A 17806-nucleotide genomic window follows, 5' to 3' on the forward strand; every position below is an offset into this window, starting at 1 on the left:
TTTGATAAAAAGTAGAATGTTAGCATAGTAATAGCCCTTAGAAATTTTAATCTCCCCTCTAACTGGTTATGTACATCTTAGACCTCTAAGTTGAATCTGGACAATAGGCTCATCATCATATATATATTTTCTTTGTACTTAGGAAGAGTGTTATGTTAATTCAAACTAAATCAGTTGGCAAAGGACCAGATATCAGTTGTAATTTGCATTCTATTTCTTGAGCTGTAATTCCATAATTTTCTATTTGAGAGTGCTGTGACATTTTTTACTATACTTCCCATTCATTTGCACTACTATATGACTTTTAGAGCAGTATTATAATTATATTACCATTCACTTATTTCCTCAAGGTAATTAAAATGTGTGAACTGAACATACCATACAGTACTATAAAAGTTACTTGTCTTTTTAACAAATAATTACAGCTTTTATCCTGAAATGTTAGTTAGGGACCTGCTTTTTTCACTAAAGCTTGGTTATACTGTGTGACATACTTATTGGAACAATTTCTTGAAGCTGATTACTACTTTGTCAAGAAAATAGTAGTTTTGATATCTACACTATTTTGTATTGTCCTTGAAAAACTATAGGATACAGTATTTGTGTAAATTTATTAAAACCAGGACAAATTTTCTCTTTTCACTACGCATAGAAAATGTAAATAATTTTTATAGTGTGGAAGACAAGTATATCCCATTATGTATTTGTTACTGAGCTTCTTAATTTGAAAATTAAAAATTCACTTTTTAGTTCTGCAAGTTAATTCCTTGCTATAGACCTCAGGTTTGGTGCCTGCAATAAGCTTACTTATTAATCATTTTCTTTTTAATGTAGGATCAATTACAGGGTATTACTGTTTTTCATTTTCAAAGTGCTTCAGAGTGATTTTCATAGTCACAATCCTTGAAAGTACTGTATTATTTTCCTCTTTAAATGTACATTGCAATGTATTTTGTCTTTTTGTTTACTGCTTAGGTTTAAAAAACTGTATTGCACTAATTTTCTTTCCTCTATTCACTGCTCTGTCATGAGAATCTGTCACACATCTAACAAACCACTGAAACCATTAGTAGGAATACTCTTACTCATCATCTCTGGTCAGTAGTGCCTGCAGATCAATAACTTAAGTGTATTTATGTTGAAAATTTAGTCAAGGCACAGTCTGCAACATAAGATTTTTGTTTGTTTATAAATTGTAGAAGTTTTTTGGCTGAATTTAAACAAAAGTCCTACTTCAGATGTGGTTTGAAGAGTAAGTGAACCTCAGGTAATTAGAAAGGCCGTGAGATTTTACTCTTCAGTGGTTTAACCCGTGATGTGATTTGTTGTGATCTTTTAGGAGTGATTTGTATGTTCGAGAATAACACAAGTGAGAGTTCATAGTTTTATGAGTTCATTATACTGTGTATTTTAAATGGTTGGAAATCATCATGAGGAATATAGGATAAATATGAAAAATATTGATATATAATTACAGGACTTTATTCACAAGGTGACATGTAAATGCACTATTAGCAGCCAAAGTTGCTGCATATTTATATCATTCACAATAACCACACTGTAAAATGCTTGGATGCAATATTACTGTAAACATTGAGAACTGCATGAATCTTCATACTGTTAACTCAAAAGCCCTCTTAGTGATTTACTGAGAAATGACAGTGGATTTTATATTGGGTTAGATTTGACTACTAATAATAGTCGAGGAGAAATGCTGTAAAATACTACCTGAATCTCAAGGGTGCTTAAGTTTATTATAAGCCTAGAGCTGATAAAATTCTCTATTTTGTGCTGTAAAATAGTTTGCTTATACATGATACTGTATTTAGGAAAATGGTGTTTGAACCGTGTGTTATATCTAAAATGAAGTTTTATTATTCAGAAGTGTGTGTAATATCAACATTTTCCATAAATGTCAAGGTACTGAAAATACTGTGTTTGTATTTTATTAACCCATACATTTTTGTTTACCTTGCTTATTACTTAATGTTTATTTAATTAGGTATGATAAAGTTTGCTGTATTCTAAATTTCCTGAGTGTGTGTGTGTAAATGTAAAGGTTTTTTTTTAATGTTTTGTTTGGTAACAAAGCAGCATTCTTGGTGAGATTGGGTAAATATATTTTTCACAATGTTCCCTCATGAGAGGGGTTCATTCGTACCAAGTTTTAGCTTTTTCGTAGCCATAGGGAAAATCTATATGAACATTAAAATATCCCCTATGTTGCCATAATCCACAAAAATCATAACAATAACAGCACTGTATTCAGCTTGTTGAAGCCTTGTGAGGAGAGAAAAATTCAAACCTAAATGTTTATTCCTTTTCTGGGAACATATCTTGATAAAGTTTTATAGAACAGTATTAGAAATATGAAATGTAGATAAAAAAAAACTGGTTCTTACAGAAATAAACCTTTGCCTTTTAGGTAGGAGTATTCTTCAGGGAAAATTAGATATGGTCACTGAAACTTAAAAACAAGATGGTTAATTAGATAACGGTAGGCAGGCAAGTGGGAGTAAAATCCCAATCACCTGCTGTTAGCCAGCACTTATTCTTTGGTCACAGTGGAGCAGTTTTGCTGTGCATTGACCATGTTGAATCTTCTTTCATAATTTTCTTATTGTATGTATGGTATTTGTGCATTTTTTCAACACGAATTTGAATCAGAAAAGTGAACAACGGAAGCTGTGGAGGATGTAAGTGGGTATTTTGTGTAACTAGTGTTTTTGTTTGGCAATGATAGTTCCAGCAGGGAACTGTAAGTTCTTGATCTAAGTACGAGGGGGAGAAACATCATTGAAGGAGACTACAGAGGTATTAAAGATCGGGCAGTGGCAAAACTCTTGGTCATGAATTGTCTACAGAGCTAACAGCAGGACAAGATGGTCCTGATGAATGATGTGCAGTAAAGTCCGGTTTAGAACCATGGAAATACGGTAGAGGACTCTGAAGAGCTGCTTCTATTGCATGGTTTAGGAGACAGATGACTCAATTTGTGACTTCATCACGAAGAGTAAGAGCAGTAATGTATATGAGACTATTGACTGTCTGAAACAGCAGAAGGCTTGACTATACAGTGAGAAGGGTCTGCACTAGTCTCCTCATGGGTTCAAAAGAGGATGGTTCCTCAGGGCAGCACTTCATAATACTCTTGGAAAGAGAATGGATCTTAGTCACAACAAGGAAAGTCATGTCTTTCAAATGAAGCCAGTGAGCACCAGCAGAAGACAAGGCATAAATAAAGACAATGGAACAAAACCAGAATCAGAGACTTAAAGCAATGGCTGCAATTTAAGCCATGGTCAGCAGGGATAGAGTGACCCCAGTTGATTTGGGAGGTATGGCAATTACTGTTGATGACAATGTCACTCAAGATGACATGGAGGCCAAAAGCATCTCAAGAGTTCAGAAAAGGCACTGTTGAAGGTGATTTGCCTGCAATCAGCATGGCTATAGATGAATAATGAGGGTCTTGGAATTATCATAATACACTGAAACACCTTCAAATGATCCACAAAAGCCAAATTGACGGATCTCAGGAAATCCAGTTAGGACATAGAGATGAAGGAGGAAGGCACAGTATGGGTGAAATTGTGAAATGAACAGGTGGTTAGAAACTGAAAAATAAGGGGGAGTTAGGCAATGATGGAAAAAAATCCTCCTTGGGGTAGTAAGAGTTCTTCCCCCCCCTAGGGAAGGGGGCTTTTGAGGAAACAGCATAGTCCTCATCATGAGAAGACAGTAGGAGTCAAGACATGAGACAAAGTCTTGTGCATCCTACCCTTAGTGCTCTTGGAATGAGGCAGTGGCACTGCAGACACACAAGAAAAAACTCAAATCCTGATTGTGTGAGTGGGAACACAGCTTAAAGAATAGCCTGAGGAGTCGTCAGCCAAGGTTTTGGGAGCTTAACATAAGTAATCCCTCCTCTAAGAATAGAAAAAACCACTGATCAACACAACAGTTTGCACACAAACACACACACTCTGTCCATGTTTGCCACAGAAAACACACGTCCTAAAATAAAGGACACTAAATGTAGATCCTTATCGAAAGAAGACGTGGAGTTGCAAGCATACCCCTTGCATAAAAATCACAAAATAAGCAGAAAGTTGTAAAAGTATATCTTAGTTTAACCAGACCACTGAGCTGATTAACAGCTCTCCTAGGGCTGGCCAGAAGGATTAGATTTATTTTTACGTGGCTAGGAACCAACTGGTTACCTAGCAACGAGACCTACAGCTTATTGTGGAATCCGAACCACATTACAGCGAGAAATGAATTTCTATCACCAGAAACAAATTCCTCTTGTTCTTCACTGGCCGGTAGCGGAGAACGGAACCTGCTCACCCAGCGAGGAACCGAGTAAACATTGAATAACTGTATTGCTGAATGTAAAGTTTCCAAATCACAGAAGTGGGAGTTAACACTCTCTAAGCAATAATGAAGGGCTATTAATCTGAAACCACTGCAGTAATGAAATGTTACAAGAATACCAAGGGATTAGCCAGATGAATGCAGTTAAATTTATCAACAGACTAATTTATATTGAATAGTAAATACTGTAACATCAAAACATAATCTCAGTGGTGAACTGTCCTTCTAATGCAACTGTGCCTTAATTATAGGTATCTTAATAATAATATTTCACTTGAGTATTTTGGCTGGAGTCATTACAGATGCACCTCAACATCATGGATAAACAAAAAACAATACAGTACAAAGTTTTGATCTAAAGGTAAGAAGACTGAATTAGCACTAAGCATCACAAAATATATTAAATCCCAACCATTGGATCATGTATCATCAGTTCTGGAAAACAGAGCAAAGAGATTTTCTCTCGCAGTATAAAGACCATTGAATCACTCAACCCCCCAAGGACCAAGGAAAACAAACCAACATAAAAAAAAATATTTTAATTATTTGGGAATGATTCATGCCAAATGTAAAAGGAAGCACTAGCACTGCAGTAAATAATGTTGAGAAGAGAAATTTGACCCGGGAAGGTAACCTTTAACGGGAAATTGGCAAGAAAAACAATTGTATATCTAGAGAATACAGTTACTTTAACTTCATACTGAAAAGTATAACTAATGTAATTCCATGGCTGCTCAAACAAATACAGTAAGCCCAAAGCAAAAGGATGACCAAGCAGTTCCCAAAAGCAAAGGAAAGATTGAAGCTATTTCCTCAAACAAAGGAAAACAATACTAATAGTAACCTCTTAGCAGCTAGTGAAATAACTAATAATGCACTTAGTAATTCACAATGCACTACAAAACAATGTCAAAATGAAAAGAGGTCAATAATAAATGAATGAATGAAAATGAATGGTACATCACACGAAATGCAGAAAGATGCTGATTTTGGAAGACATTGCACACAAAAGAATGTGACCTTGTGGAATGTTAAGAGTGTGGTCTGGGCATGCACAGGGGGTTCTTCATCTTTCAAGAATTAGCAGACTGGTGTGGCTAAGAGACCAGCTGCATGGACTAAGTCCATTATAATTAATTGGTTTGTAATCAGCAGATGCATTCACTTACACTGGGTAGTCAACACTTGGCAGTGTGATAGCAGTCCTAACCATTTGTCATTTTTATGCGTAAAATACACCTATTTGATACAAAGACTGAATTCATGTTAAAAAAGATTTTGACAAAGGAAAAATCTATTTCTGGAGAGGGCCCGTGATACTGCACTTATTTCTAGTAATTCCGTTGCTAGATACCAGAGAAAGCTAAATGATGCATTCACCCCCAGAGCGCTCCACTAGATGGAGTCGTCAAAACATGGAACCTTATCCTATAGGATTCCCAATGTCAAAGTCCCAACGAGAGAGGTGCCGAGTCCTAACCATTTGTCATTTTTATGGGTCACCGGGTGAAAATACACCTATTTTAAACATCATTCTTAAGCTATTAAAGACTTAAATAGAGACGTTGGTCAAGAACATGTTAAAACCTAATAGTGTGTTATTTCCTTTGATAGTGATTCTTTGGTATAAATTGACTTATACATTTACAGGGTTATGTTGCACTGTGCTCTGAATAAGATACATAATTAGTGTATATGTTAGCCTTAAAATAGCAACAGTGAAAAATTCCTTAAACTAAATTGCATGAAATTCATAGTTAACCTCTGACATACAAGTTTTCTCTTTTACCTTTATTTTTTGTTACTATGGGTAGTGATTTTCAAGGACACTTCAGATAAAATGTAGACTTTATAATAGCTAAATATTACTGAAAGTTACCAGAGTTTTCTTGTTATGATGAACTTTCAAGTGTTAAATTTCTATACTGAACTTGTACATTTTTAATGGTTAATCTTTTTAATAGTGTCCATTTTCCAAAGATGAAGTGCTTAAGAATGTCACATCCACAAGAAACAACTTACTATTGATGTTAAAATTTCTGTTGACATTATTTATTAAAAGGTTCCCCAGATCGTAACAAAATTTGAGTGTGCCTTTTGTTGGTTTTATTATTATTTTCATGTTTTCAGGTGAATACACTACCAGAATACACCCAGAAAAGATTTGGCGGAAAACGAATTCAGATCTATCTTGCTGTGCTCTCCCTCATTTTGTACATATTTACAAAAATATCTGTAAGTTATTTGATTATTATCTTACACATAATCAGTGAAGACCTATCTTGCAGTTTTTCCAATTACTCTTTTTAAGTGTAAAAGCAACAGATGTAGTTTTTTAGGCATATAAATTTACTTTTACTGTCTTGATATAAAAACCAGAGGTCACTTTCATTGGAATGAAATATGGGGCAATTAATAACTGTAGTCTAGTGAACTCATTAGTGTAGGGCCTCAGAGAAAAAAAAACAGTCACTTTACTGTACATTCACACTCTGACTGCAAATTCAAAAATTAACCCCTTGCTAAGCCACTTCATAAAGCTACACATCAAACCCCTCATATATACCACATCACTTGCCTCCTGTTTTGTATCTCCTTGACACTGCTGCCATTCCATTCTAACTTTTCTTTTGCACAATCTCAAGAACTCATTTTTGGAATCCCTATTCTCCCTTGTCCTAAAATTCAGAAACATATGTCACCTGTTTCTGATTTCTGACTTGTTCACAGGATAAAAGTTAACAATGAAGTTAACTTCCACCTTTGAGTCAAGGTTAATTTTGTCTCCAGTGATGCTTTTTTTTTTGTTGATTATTACTGTCAAGTCTGTTGTCAAGGAGATGAACTGGGTAAAAACTGTCCTTTGTGCTCATTTGTGTGTGTGTGTGTCTCAGTTTTTTTTTTTTTTTTTTTTTGTATATTTTTTATATTAAAGGCCTTGACAGTCTCACTGATTACCTGTGCTCACTCAAGACATAGGTTCCACACAGTCACTTCAGAATGAGGTCTCTGCAGCTGCATTTTACGAAGTATTGGTCTGTTATTACTCTCCTAGATGCCTTTCTTGCTAAGGTGGAAGAGTTGTTAATAAGCCTTCTGCATTCACTGCATCATTTGCCTTTCATCTTGTGTCTTCTGTGCTTCCGGTTACAGAGTCCTTGCCATTCTAACATTTCCTTCACACAATCTCACTAACTCATAAAAATTCAAAATAATACACTTTTCAGTTACCTATCGTCTCACATTATCTTTCCATGTTCAAGCCATCTTAAAACATATGTTCAATTTCACCCAAGCTATTATTTTTACCTGACTTTTTAGTACAATATATATATATATATATATATATATATATATATATATATATATATATATATATATATATATATATATATATATATATATATATATATATATATATATATATATATATTTCAATTCTCTCAATATATTTTATATATGCATATATATACCACAACCAAACAGTTCATCACAAGAGCTTTGACTTTTTGAAACTGTTAGATATGAATGAAGGTTCACCCTGAGCTCAAGGCAATAATGCAATACCACATAGGAGCTGTTGCTATTACATTGTTCTGCTGTGATTATTACCAGTCTGTAATCATTCTGGCATGCTAATCATAATTTTTGTCAGCAGTTTTGTTTAAGTCAATTTTATAAAAAAAAAATGTCCTTTCACAGGTGAACCTATATTCAGGTGCCATCTTCCTTCAGCAAGCACTGAAAGTCAGCAACTTGTACCTTTGCATCATAATTATGTTGTTACTGACTGCCATTTGCACCTTGATTGGTGGTCTGACAGCTGTCATTTATACTGATACACTCCAGTTCTTTGTCATGATTGGTGGATCCCTGTTTGTTGTTGTTAAAGGTAAAACATGAACGAGAAGCTATTTCTGAAATTAATTATTAATGTACTGCACAGTATTTACATACCTGAATTAAGTGAAGTACATATTGTAGACAATGATAATGCCAAATCCCATTAATGTTTTCATTTAAGGTTTCCAAGAAGTAGGTGGTTACACAGAACTTCAGACAAAATACTTGGTTTCAATCCCTGAGAAGATGATAGAAAACTCAACCTGTGGACTCCCTAGAGTGGATTCCTGGCAGATGCTAAGAAATGCAGATCCTACTGTTAGTGATATGCCATGGCCTGCATTTTTACTAGGACAAATGCCTGCTTCCATTTGGTACTGGTGTACTGACCAGGTAAGATGCTTGTGAGAATGTGTTTGCATAGCAAAAAAAACTATAAAACACATTGCCCCAGTCTTATGAAACCCCTCCAAACACAGGGTCCCTTGGTGTCTAAAACATTGTCAAAATTAATAAAACAAATGCATTCAAAAGACATACATTTAGATAAATAAAAGTACAAGAAACTGCATGATAAACAACCCTTGGCAAATACATTACATACAAAAGAGGCCAAACCAACATACAACAAGCTATCAGCAAAATCTGTAAAAGTAGTACAGTAATAAGAGGAAGAATTTATATATCTCTGGTATATCCAGCAATATTGCTCTTTGAGAAATATGGCAGCGATTTTACATGATTAAGATAAGTTTTGCTAGTTCACCAAGACACTTTTCTCATAAGTGAAATAGAATTCAGTACTGTACTTATAACATTTAAGGAAGATATTTTTAGACAGTTAATAGTACCAAAAGCCTAGAATTTAATCACAGTAAGCTCTGAAAAAATTGAGGACATAAATTACTGTACGTATAATGTAAATTCAGCACTGTAAAAAGAGAGGTATAGAAGGCTATCTCCACTTGTACAAGCTTAGGCTTAGGATCAAATGCAAACCACTGAAATGATAGAACACAGCACCTGTGGCAAATTATATTAATTACAGTTGTACAATCACATTTGGCTAAGAAGCTTACTTAAATGAATGGGGCAGTGCCATAATTATACCTGTACTGCAGTTAATCCTGGATAAGTCCCAAGCAAATTATTATTAAATAATCAAACCAGACTACTAGGTCAACATTCGTAGCTCTTGTAAGCCTGGCCTAGGTGGTTTGTTCCTATTGAATATATCAACTCATTAGACTGAATGAGTGGATAACTTTAAAATAGCAAAGGGTCTGAGAAAATTCTTTCAAGGATTTAATTCTAATACATAGTACTTGATATCATCAAATACTCAAGGGTCAGATGAGTGTGATCAATTCAAAGACAGGATAATGTTTCTAAAGTGTGGCATTCTTTTCTGGAAAGAATGCCAAGACCCAACAGTTAGAGCTAACAAAATTTTTGAGTCAGTAAATGTAAAAGCATTTCTCCAGCACTGCGACTTTCCTCTCCATTACTTATTTGTTTGGTATATGTTTGTGCACACTTGTGCTATCCAAAAATTAGGCTTAAACTTTGAACATCATAAGCAGCATACATTTCTACATATAAGGAGTTCAGAATATTTATTATAAAAAAGATATACACGAGTACATTAGAACTTCATACACCCAGACACCAATATAAAAATATTACACATCACATACATACACAAATATACCCACATACATATATATACAAAAACTGTGCATACAATCCTGACCATGATAAACAACACACAGTAAAATATATAAGAATTAAAGGTTCACACTGCAATTTATACTGTTGGTTCCAAATCTCCATCAGATGTAGGATTTGTTACCTTACTGTCTAATAAAACAAATCAGTTCTGAAGTGATTGTGTGTAGTTTTCGAAATTGGTCACAAATGTTTGATCCATGGAGATTGGTTTAAGAGCCCGACTCCCCATATGCAGAGAATGACAACAATAGCAGTTCAACATATTTTATATGAATGTGCAATAAAAAAAGTCAAATTTTGGAAACAAATTTAGAAAATTTACTTGAATATTCATCTTTGTTATGTGTTCAATTTTCAGTATTTTAAAAAACTGCAATTAAATCAAATTTAAATTTTATTTTAGAATGAAAACCCTTCAAGGCAACACACCGTTTTTTATTCAGTTGTCCGGTTATATTAATTATATTATGTTTAATATTTTCAAAACACTAGCAGAATCATTTTTTATACATATTCACGAGCATTCTAAATATTTACACATACGTCAGATATTATCTTGCAAATAATTCCCTTCTCCCCAATCTCAGCACCTTGCTGTTGGGTGGGGGCAGGTCTTAAGAGAGCAGCTGACTAGTACAGCCTCATAACTTTGCCCTGATTAACTGAGTTGGCTTGGTTTTCTTACCTTTTACTCGCTTTTTGTTTTCTCCTTGCACTATCACTGACCTTTGAGCGCTAAGACCCGCACAGCTTCTAATACAATTTTGAGCGTTTTTTTTTAAATTAAGGAGGATGAGGTTTGTCAGTTTGCTTACTCATCCATAGAACCTGAGTAGGTAACTGATTTGGATGAGTAATTTGAAACTCTAATGCCAGACTTTTCCTAGGGCTGGGTCTAACCTCAATGGACTATCAAGGTACTAAGAGCATTGCATTTATCTTGGTATAATATAGCTTTGTAATACGCATGGGACCCTTCAAATGTAGCTCTATCATAGGCTTGGGAATCTGGATGAATGTTAAGAATGTACATCCCCTATTGCATAAAATTAATTCTGATGGGGAACACTGGAAAAAATGGATAATTCTTAAGACACCCCCCTCGCAAATTGGTCACATTCATCTGATCTATGTGTTTGATGAATAACCAATTTGACCCAATCAATAAATACAGAGAATACAGAACAACACTCAAAATCAAACACATCTTTTGTCCAATTTTCAATCAACTACAGGCAGTCCCCGGTTTACGACGGGGGTTCCGTTCTTGCGCCGCGTCGTAACCCGAAAATCGTCGTAAACCGGAAAATCGTCGAAAATCGTCAAAAATCATAAGAAAACCTTACTTTTAATGCTCTGGGTGCATTGAAAACGGACGTAAACTGCATTATTATTGAGTTTTACATCAAAAAAACCTTCAAATTATGATTATTCTGCCGTTTTGGGGCCAAATTTCATCCGTCGGATCGGAGTACGACGCGTCGTAACCCCGGAACATGCGTCGTAAGCCGCGAAATAATTTCTGTTGAATATATTTGAAAAGAGTCGTAACCTCAGAACGTCGTAAGCCGGAACCGTCGTAAACCGGGGACTGCCTGTATGTATATCAAGTATCAGACACAAAATTCTTTTGTCAGACCTTCAGCATTTTCAGTTTATCCAATTGTTAATTTTTCAAGGATTTGCCACATACTGAAATGAAGATCAAATATATTATGAGCAGTGGTCTGGGTGAAGTAGTAATTAATAATAATACTAAAATATGTAGACTGTACAGTAATATGCATATTTACAGATGATTGTTCAGCGGGCACTGGCAGCAAAAAGCCTTTCCCATGCACAAGGAGGAACACTATTTGCTGGATACACAAAGTTACTGCCATTATTCATCATTGTTTTACCAGGTAATTTATGATTATTTTCATCAGTCTATTTCTCATGCATGTTCTTAATTCTTATGAACACAGACAGATCAAGTTTTTCTATAACATTTCCATATTTACAGATTACCAGATTAATTATGAATCCATAGACTTGGACATGAAAACACACATACGCACGCAAATGCATGTCAGTTGCCTCGACTTTAGTATAATGGGGAGACTTGTGTGTCACAAGAAAGAACTATACAAAAGCAGTGAAGGAGTGGTCTAGCCCAGCAAGTGGAACTGCATTGCTGAGGTAAATTCAGAGCATCCAGACTAAGAATGACTTGTGTTGATCCTCAATAATTTTGTTGCTGAACTGATATCATATTGACAACCACCACAAGAAGTCTGATCAGGTTTTAAGTGCATGTTGGATTTTATGAAGGGGCACCAAGCCAGCTCACCTTTCTAACTGTAGAACCGGAGTTAAAAAAAAAAGTATATCTTAGTTTAACCAGACCACTGAGCTGATTAACAGCTCTCCTAGGGCTGGCCCGAAGGATTAGATTTATTTTTACATGGCTAAGAACCAATTGGTTACCTAGCAACGGGACCTACAGCTTATTGTGGAATCCGAACCACATTATAGCGAGAAATGAATTTCTATCACCAGAAACAAATTCCTCTTGTTCTTCACTGGCCGGTCGGAGATTCGAACTCACGGCCAAGAGAGTGGTAGTTGAGAACGGAACCTGCTCACCCAGCGAGGAACTGTAGAACTGGAGTACCTAACATGGTTGATTAAAGAGGGAAACTTATATGTCAAACCTCTTTATCATTGCTGGTTCTGATAATTAAATCTTTAGAGCTACACTCATCAAATGCAGTGTTTATCAGCATTTGTTTTTGTACAGTACCTTATTGCACCTACCTCTTGCTGATTACATATACAGGCAGTCCCCAGTTATCAGAAGGGGTTCCGTTCCTGACGGCGTGACGATAACCGAAAATTGCCGATAACCGGAAATTGACAAATATGGCGCCGATAAGCAGGGATTGGCGCCTGTTAGGTGGGTATTGGCATCGATAAGTGGATATTGCCGCATATCAGTGCCAAAAATCCAGTTATCGTTGCTGGAAATCCAGTTATTGTCATCGCTAGACAAGCACTGTAAAACCGGATCACCGATAACTGGGGACTGCCTGTATATTTCTTTTTGATTGGTTACTGAAGGATTCATCACAAGCCCATCAAAAATCTTGAGCCCTCATTTGTGATACAAGATGTTCTTCAGGCTCTCATCTTTTTTTCACAAAAGGAGGAGGAATACTTCCCCACACCACGAGTGCCACTTGGACCTTCAGCCTTCTGTCCAACAACCACTTTATACATCATGAACATAAGCAGGACAAGAGGGAATAAAACAGTACCACAGATGTTAATACTGTAATGGGGTGATGACAAGAAGACAACAGGGTAAACCAAAGGGGCAATGGATAAATTATCTCCTGGAGAGACCATATACAGTACTGAGGATTGAAAATCACCACATCAATGCTAAGTTAATGTGAAAATTACAGGGGACCTCTTTTTAATGCCACTTAGTAGGACATGGGCATGGGGTTAGGAATGCCACTACAAGAATCACTGTGTAGAATCTTACAGCAAACCCTTCCAGTGGGTATTTTGAGTGATAATAAGATGGGTCACAGCAGCGCCTGAGAACCTGATGGAGTGAGTTTCCAGTGAATGAGGATAAATTCACAGTATTTTATTTATGAAAACAGATCAGAGTGCATTTATTGTGACTTGGGCCTTTAAATATTACATAATGAATGAGAAAGATAGTCCCAAGAACAATGTCATCAAACACCCCCACACAAATAGAACCAATGATGAGAAATTGCTAAACAGTAAACAAATTTTCTATGTACAGACCTTGGACTACCTGCTTTAATAGATTGTCAAGTTATCAGGTAATTTTTTTGCTATGTGCCATTAGATTATGTTGTCTTACTCTGCTGGTCAATTTTCATAACATACTGCCTGCAGCAACATATTTATCATCCAACCTTGTTGACTGTTTTTTTTTTTTTTTTTCACAGGAATGATATCACGGGTGTTATTTCCTGATGAAATAGGATGTGTGGTTCCTGAAGAGTGCTACAGATTTTGTGGCTCATACAAATCTTGTTCAAATTCAGCATACCCAAAGCTTGTGCTGGAGTATTTACCTACTGGGATGCGAGGTGTCATGTTGTGTGTCATGCTTTCAGCAATCATGAGTAATCTGACTTCTATTTTCAATTCTGCATCTACCCTATTTACAATGGATATTTGGTCTTACTTCAGACCTAGAGCAAAGGGTAAAGAACAGCTAATGGTTGGAAGGTAGGAAATATGATTTAGTCATTCTTTTTACTCTTTCTTAGATATGCATTTTTTATTTACATCAAATTGAGATCACTGCTTTATATATGTTCCTCTTGCTTTTCTGCTTCAAAAATAGGAAGTGCAAAAGCAAATATACCACTCATGAAGTGTAACACTAAAAGATGGATTGCTTATAAAGCCCAGGTATTTACTTTAATCAAAATTTCCAGAAAGAAAAATATATTGAAGAGGATGAACTCCTAAGCTGAATAAAAGGAGCCCACATTACTTGCAGACCTCTTAAGGATTGTGTAGCAATAAACAGATTAATCTGTTTCCATATCCCCCCCACCATTCAGGTGCTCATAGGAACCTTATGATACCAGATGGTATCCATGAATAGTATTTAACCCGTTATGGACCACTGGCAAAAAGTGAAGAATATAGAAAAGACCCTTCTACCAGTGCCATATTTAAGCAGATAACAAACCAGCTAAGTTACATTATCTCTTAATGATGAAGCTTGTTATTGAGAGGATGATGGGACATTAATTTTTAACTTTTTAAATTATCATGCTTTCGTTTCATCCTTCATTCAGCAACTGTAGGGTTGCTATTTACTTTTTTTTTATATAGAAGTGGTCCCTTACATTCAAGGATACCAAAACTGCTGATGGTTCATAGTTTGTAATCTTAACAAGAATCCTGGAAGCTTTGTGCTGACTCCTTTCCAAAGAGTGAACCTATGACTAGGGAATAGAACAGATCCACTATACTTATACTTGGCTCATTAAATGACTCAGTGTGTGTCCTTTGTCCTGGCCTGATCTCATTGCTAAAGTGCTGTTTTGTTTCACGTCAGTGTTGCCTTTTCTCATGACTATGTTCTCCAAAGTCCTGGTACCTGTGTGGTCTGTCTTGAAGTGGCTTTGTCCTGGAAGAACTCTAATGCTTGGTACCACAGCCATGGTCCCAAACCCTTGTGCCTGTGTGGTAAATGTCAGCATGTCTAACTCCTAAGGTCAGCAGAACCATCATTCTGCTACTGTGTCTGTAGGTCTTGGAAGCAGCACTGTCATGATCCTATAATGTAGCCATCTATTAGAGCAGTTCCTGTCTCTCTTCCTGGCCTCAATTTTAGCTGCATAAGGATTAGTGCTTGCTGCTCTTGTTGGAGTGGGAATCTTATACTTTAAAGATGAAAATGGTGAAGCAGCAACAGCTATTTCTCCAACACCAGATTGGCTATCTCAAGGAAGCAAGCAAACGTCCTTGCCTAAAAACTGGAACTGAAGGAGTGGTGATGGGCCTCACAAGCAAAGAGTGAAAAAGGAGAAGTGGAGTGACGGTTAACAGGCACTGAAGGGAATCCTGCATATCCTCTTGGAGACATGCAGTAGAAATTTTACTGCTGCAGGTGGTTATGATACTCCTTTCCATGAAATGACATCCACAGGAGGAGCTAGGTGTGTACTTAGGTGTTGCTTATAGGAAAATACACATTGGAAGGCATTAAGCATACACTTGACAGCTCTGCCAAAATACCTTCTAAAAAGTAAAGGTCCTTAACTGCTACTTTCATAAAGGAATTGCTGCAGGGCAAAAAGCTGACAGCTCCAAAGCAGAAAGAGAAACATCTGCTGTGGCACCCAACGCATGTCTCCTGTAGGCCTTCCTCTTAAGGCAGACTTCACTGAAAGCAACCAACCTTGGAAAGTCAAACAGTATGATCAGGGGTACAAACCTAGCCCCGACAAACACGACACAACTGACAGGGATCCCAGTCACATACTAGACATACAAACATGACACAGCTTAAATAAACCTTCAGAAGTTTGTTACAGCATCTTCAATACAAGATGATAAGATGAGAAAGTAAATAAAATGCACGGACAAAACACCTGACAACCACCAACATACAGAGACAGAATACAGTACATAAAATGTAAGAGATAAACAATTCAATAACATAAACTGGGTAAACATGAGGAGAATTCTCAATGAGTATTAATACATAATGGAAAATTATACAGGAAGTACTTAAAAAGCTGGCTAAGAATTGGAATTAAAACCGAATGCAAAAAATAAAAAAATGCAAGAAATACAGACCACAGGTAAATATAAATTAAGCCCACATTAAATGTTTTTACCTGTACAGTACATTGAAACAATTTTCATACTAACCCATCAATTGTAGGAGCATCCTAAAGAGGTTTGTTTTTTTATATACTTATTAGGTGCTATTTAATATTTTAGAGTTTCTCAAAAATCTAACACTGAGACATAGTTGAAAATATAGGAGATTCTGACAAAACTTCCTTTTAGAGATTCCTTACTGAAGTTTGATACAGTATTCTTTGTTGATTGAAAATTGGACATCACATGACAAAAGTTCACCTGTAAGTGTTGTTCTACATTCTCTACATTCTGGGATTGCATCATTTGGGCTTCAAAGACATGATAATCATATATATCCATATTTATTTCTTGCAAAGGGTTCCCCAGCCACTTCAACTAGAAAGAACTGACAAAGACCTCACTGTGAATGCCCTTATCACACACCATCTTCCAACGAAATATTCTTTTGTGTGACTCAGTTCAGTGCAGACATAATTAAGCTTCTCTTCTATGGTTAGAATTTTTTTGCATTTTGTTTGATATGCTATTCACTTTTATTGATCATACATTTTTATATGATGAGTACTACATTCTATAGTGTGTTTGTGGTGGTTGGTAAATTTTTGCAGTGTTGTTTGTTTATCTTTTGGTAGGGGCTTCAATTGCCACAGTATCACTACTGTAAGGTTACTTCACACTCTCTTGTCTCCCAGAGGGCTTGGTTTGCAATAACACATTATCTGAACTGAAATTTACTCAAAAAATTAACTAGGTTACTGTTTGGTACATAGTTCATATCTGATACCAAAATACTTTTTGCCAAAATAGTAAATCAGAACACTAAAAAATGCTAGAAGAAGATACTTGACAAAGCACAGGTAGTGCTTTTCTCTCAAAGACAAGAACAACTTATAAAAGCTGACCTAAGAGAAAACTACCTTCAAGTTATTATATTTACTTATCACACTGTCAAAAAAAGGGACAAAAGTGATTTTTAAGTGAAATTACTGGTACAGTAGTTAATTTAAATGTTTTTCAGTAACATGAAGAACTGCAACAACAGGAAGGTTTTGAGTAAGTCGGGTAACTGTTAACAGTATTGCAGGCTTGTGGCAAGCAAGTCAGTTAACTACTGGGGATCTAGAATTCTATAAGAATTCTATAAGGCACCGGGCTACCACCATTTCTCTATTGTTCATTACAAAAAGGATTCATTCCGACAATGAATGTGGGCTATTATATGTAATGATTTTCAGATTAAAAAAAAAAAGTAAAATTACTAATGGCCTGTCCACACTAGGAGGCATGCCCGTCGGGCACTTCCGGCTGTTTATATTTTCTTTCACTTCTGAAGCATTGTTACCAGAGAATCACATCATTCTGGCTCCATACTCGGTCTTTCAATATAGTGGAACGGGTTATGGGAACAGTGTTTGCCCGTCGGGCAGTGCCCGCTAGTAATAATAAAATAGAAGGGAAAGTAGTCACTAAAGAC

The 17806-nt window shown here is 36.0% G+C and overlaps 1 protein-coding gene across 2 annotated transcripts in view; it reads left to right on the forward strand.

Moving 5' to 3' along the window:
* Positions 1-17806, forward strand: part of LOC136825441 (sodium/mannose cotransporter SLC5A10-like) — a 405606-nt gene that overhangs the window by 371973 nt on the left and 15827 nt on the right. For both annotated transcript variants that reach the window (XM_067081888.1, XM_067081886.1), the window contains 5 exons: positions 6508-6612; positions 8080-8269; positions 8402-8613; positions 11747-11855; positions 13926-14211. In XM_067081888.1, the coding sequence (XP_066937989.1) occupies positions 6508-6612; positions 8080-8269; positions 8402-8613; positions 11747-11855; positions 13926-14211 (902 nt within the window). The remainder of the gene's footprint in view (positions 1-6507; positions 6613-8079; positions 8270-8401; positions 8614-11746; positions 11856-13925; positions 14212-17806) is intronic.

The sequence above is a fragment of the Macrobrachium rosenbergii genome, chromosome 37, assembly GCF_040412425.1.
Source record: "Macrobrachium rosenbergii isolate ZJJX-2024 chromosome 37, ASM4041242v1, whole genome shotgun sequence".
Taxonomy (NCBI): Eukaryota; Metazoa; Arthropoda; class Malacostraca; order Decapoda; family Palaemonidae; genus Macrobrachium; species Macrobrachium rosenbergii.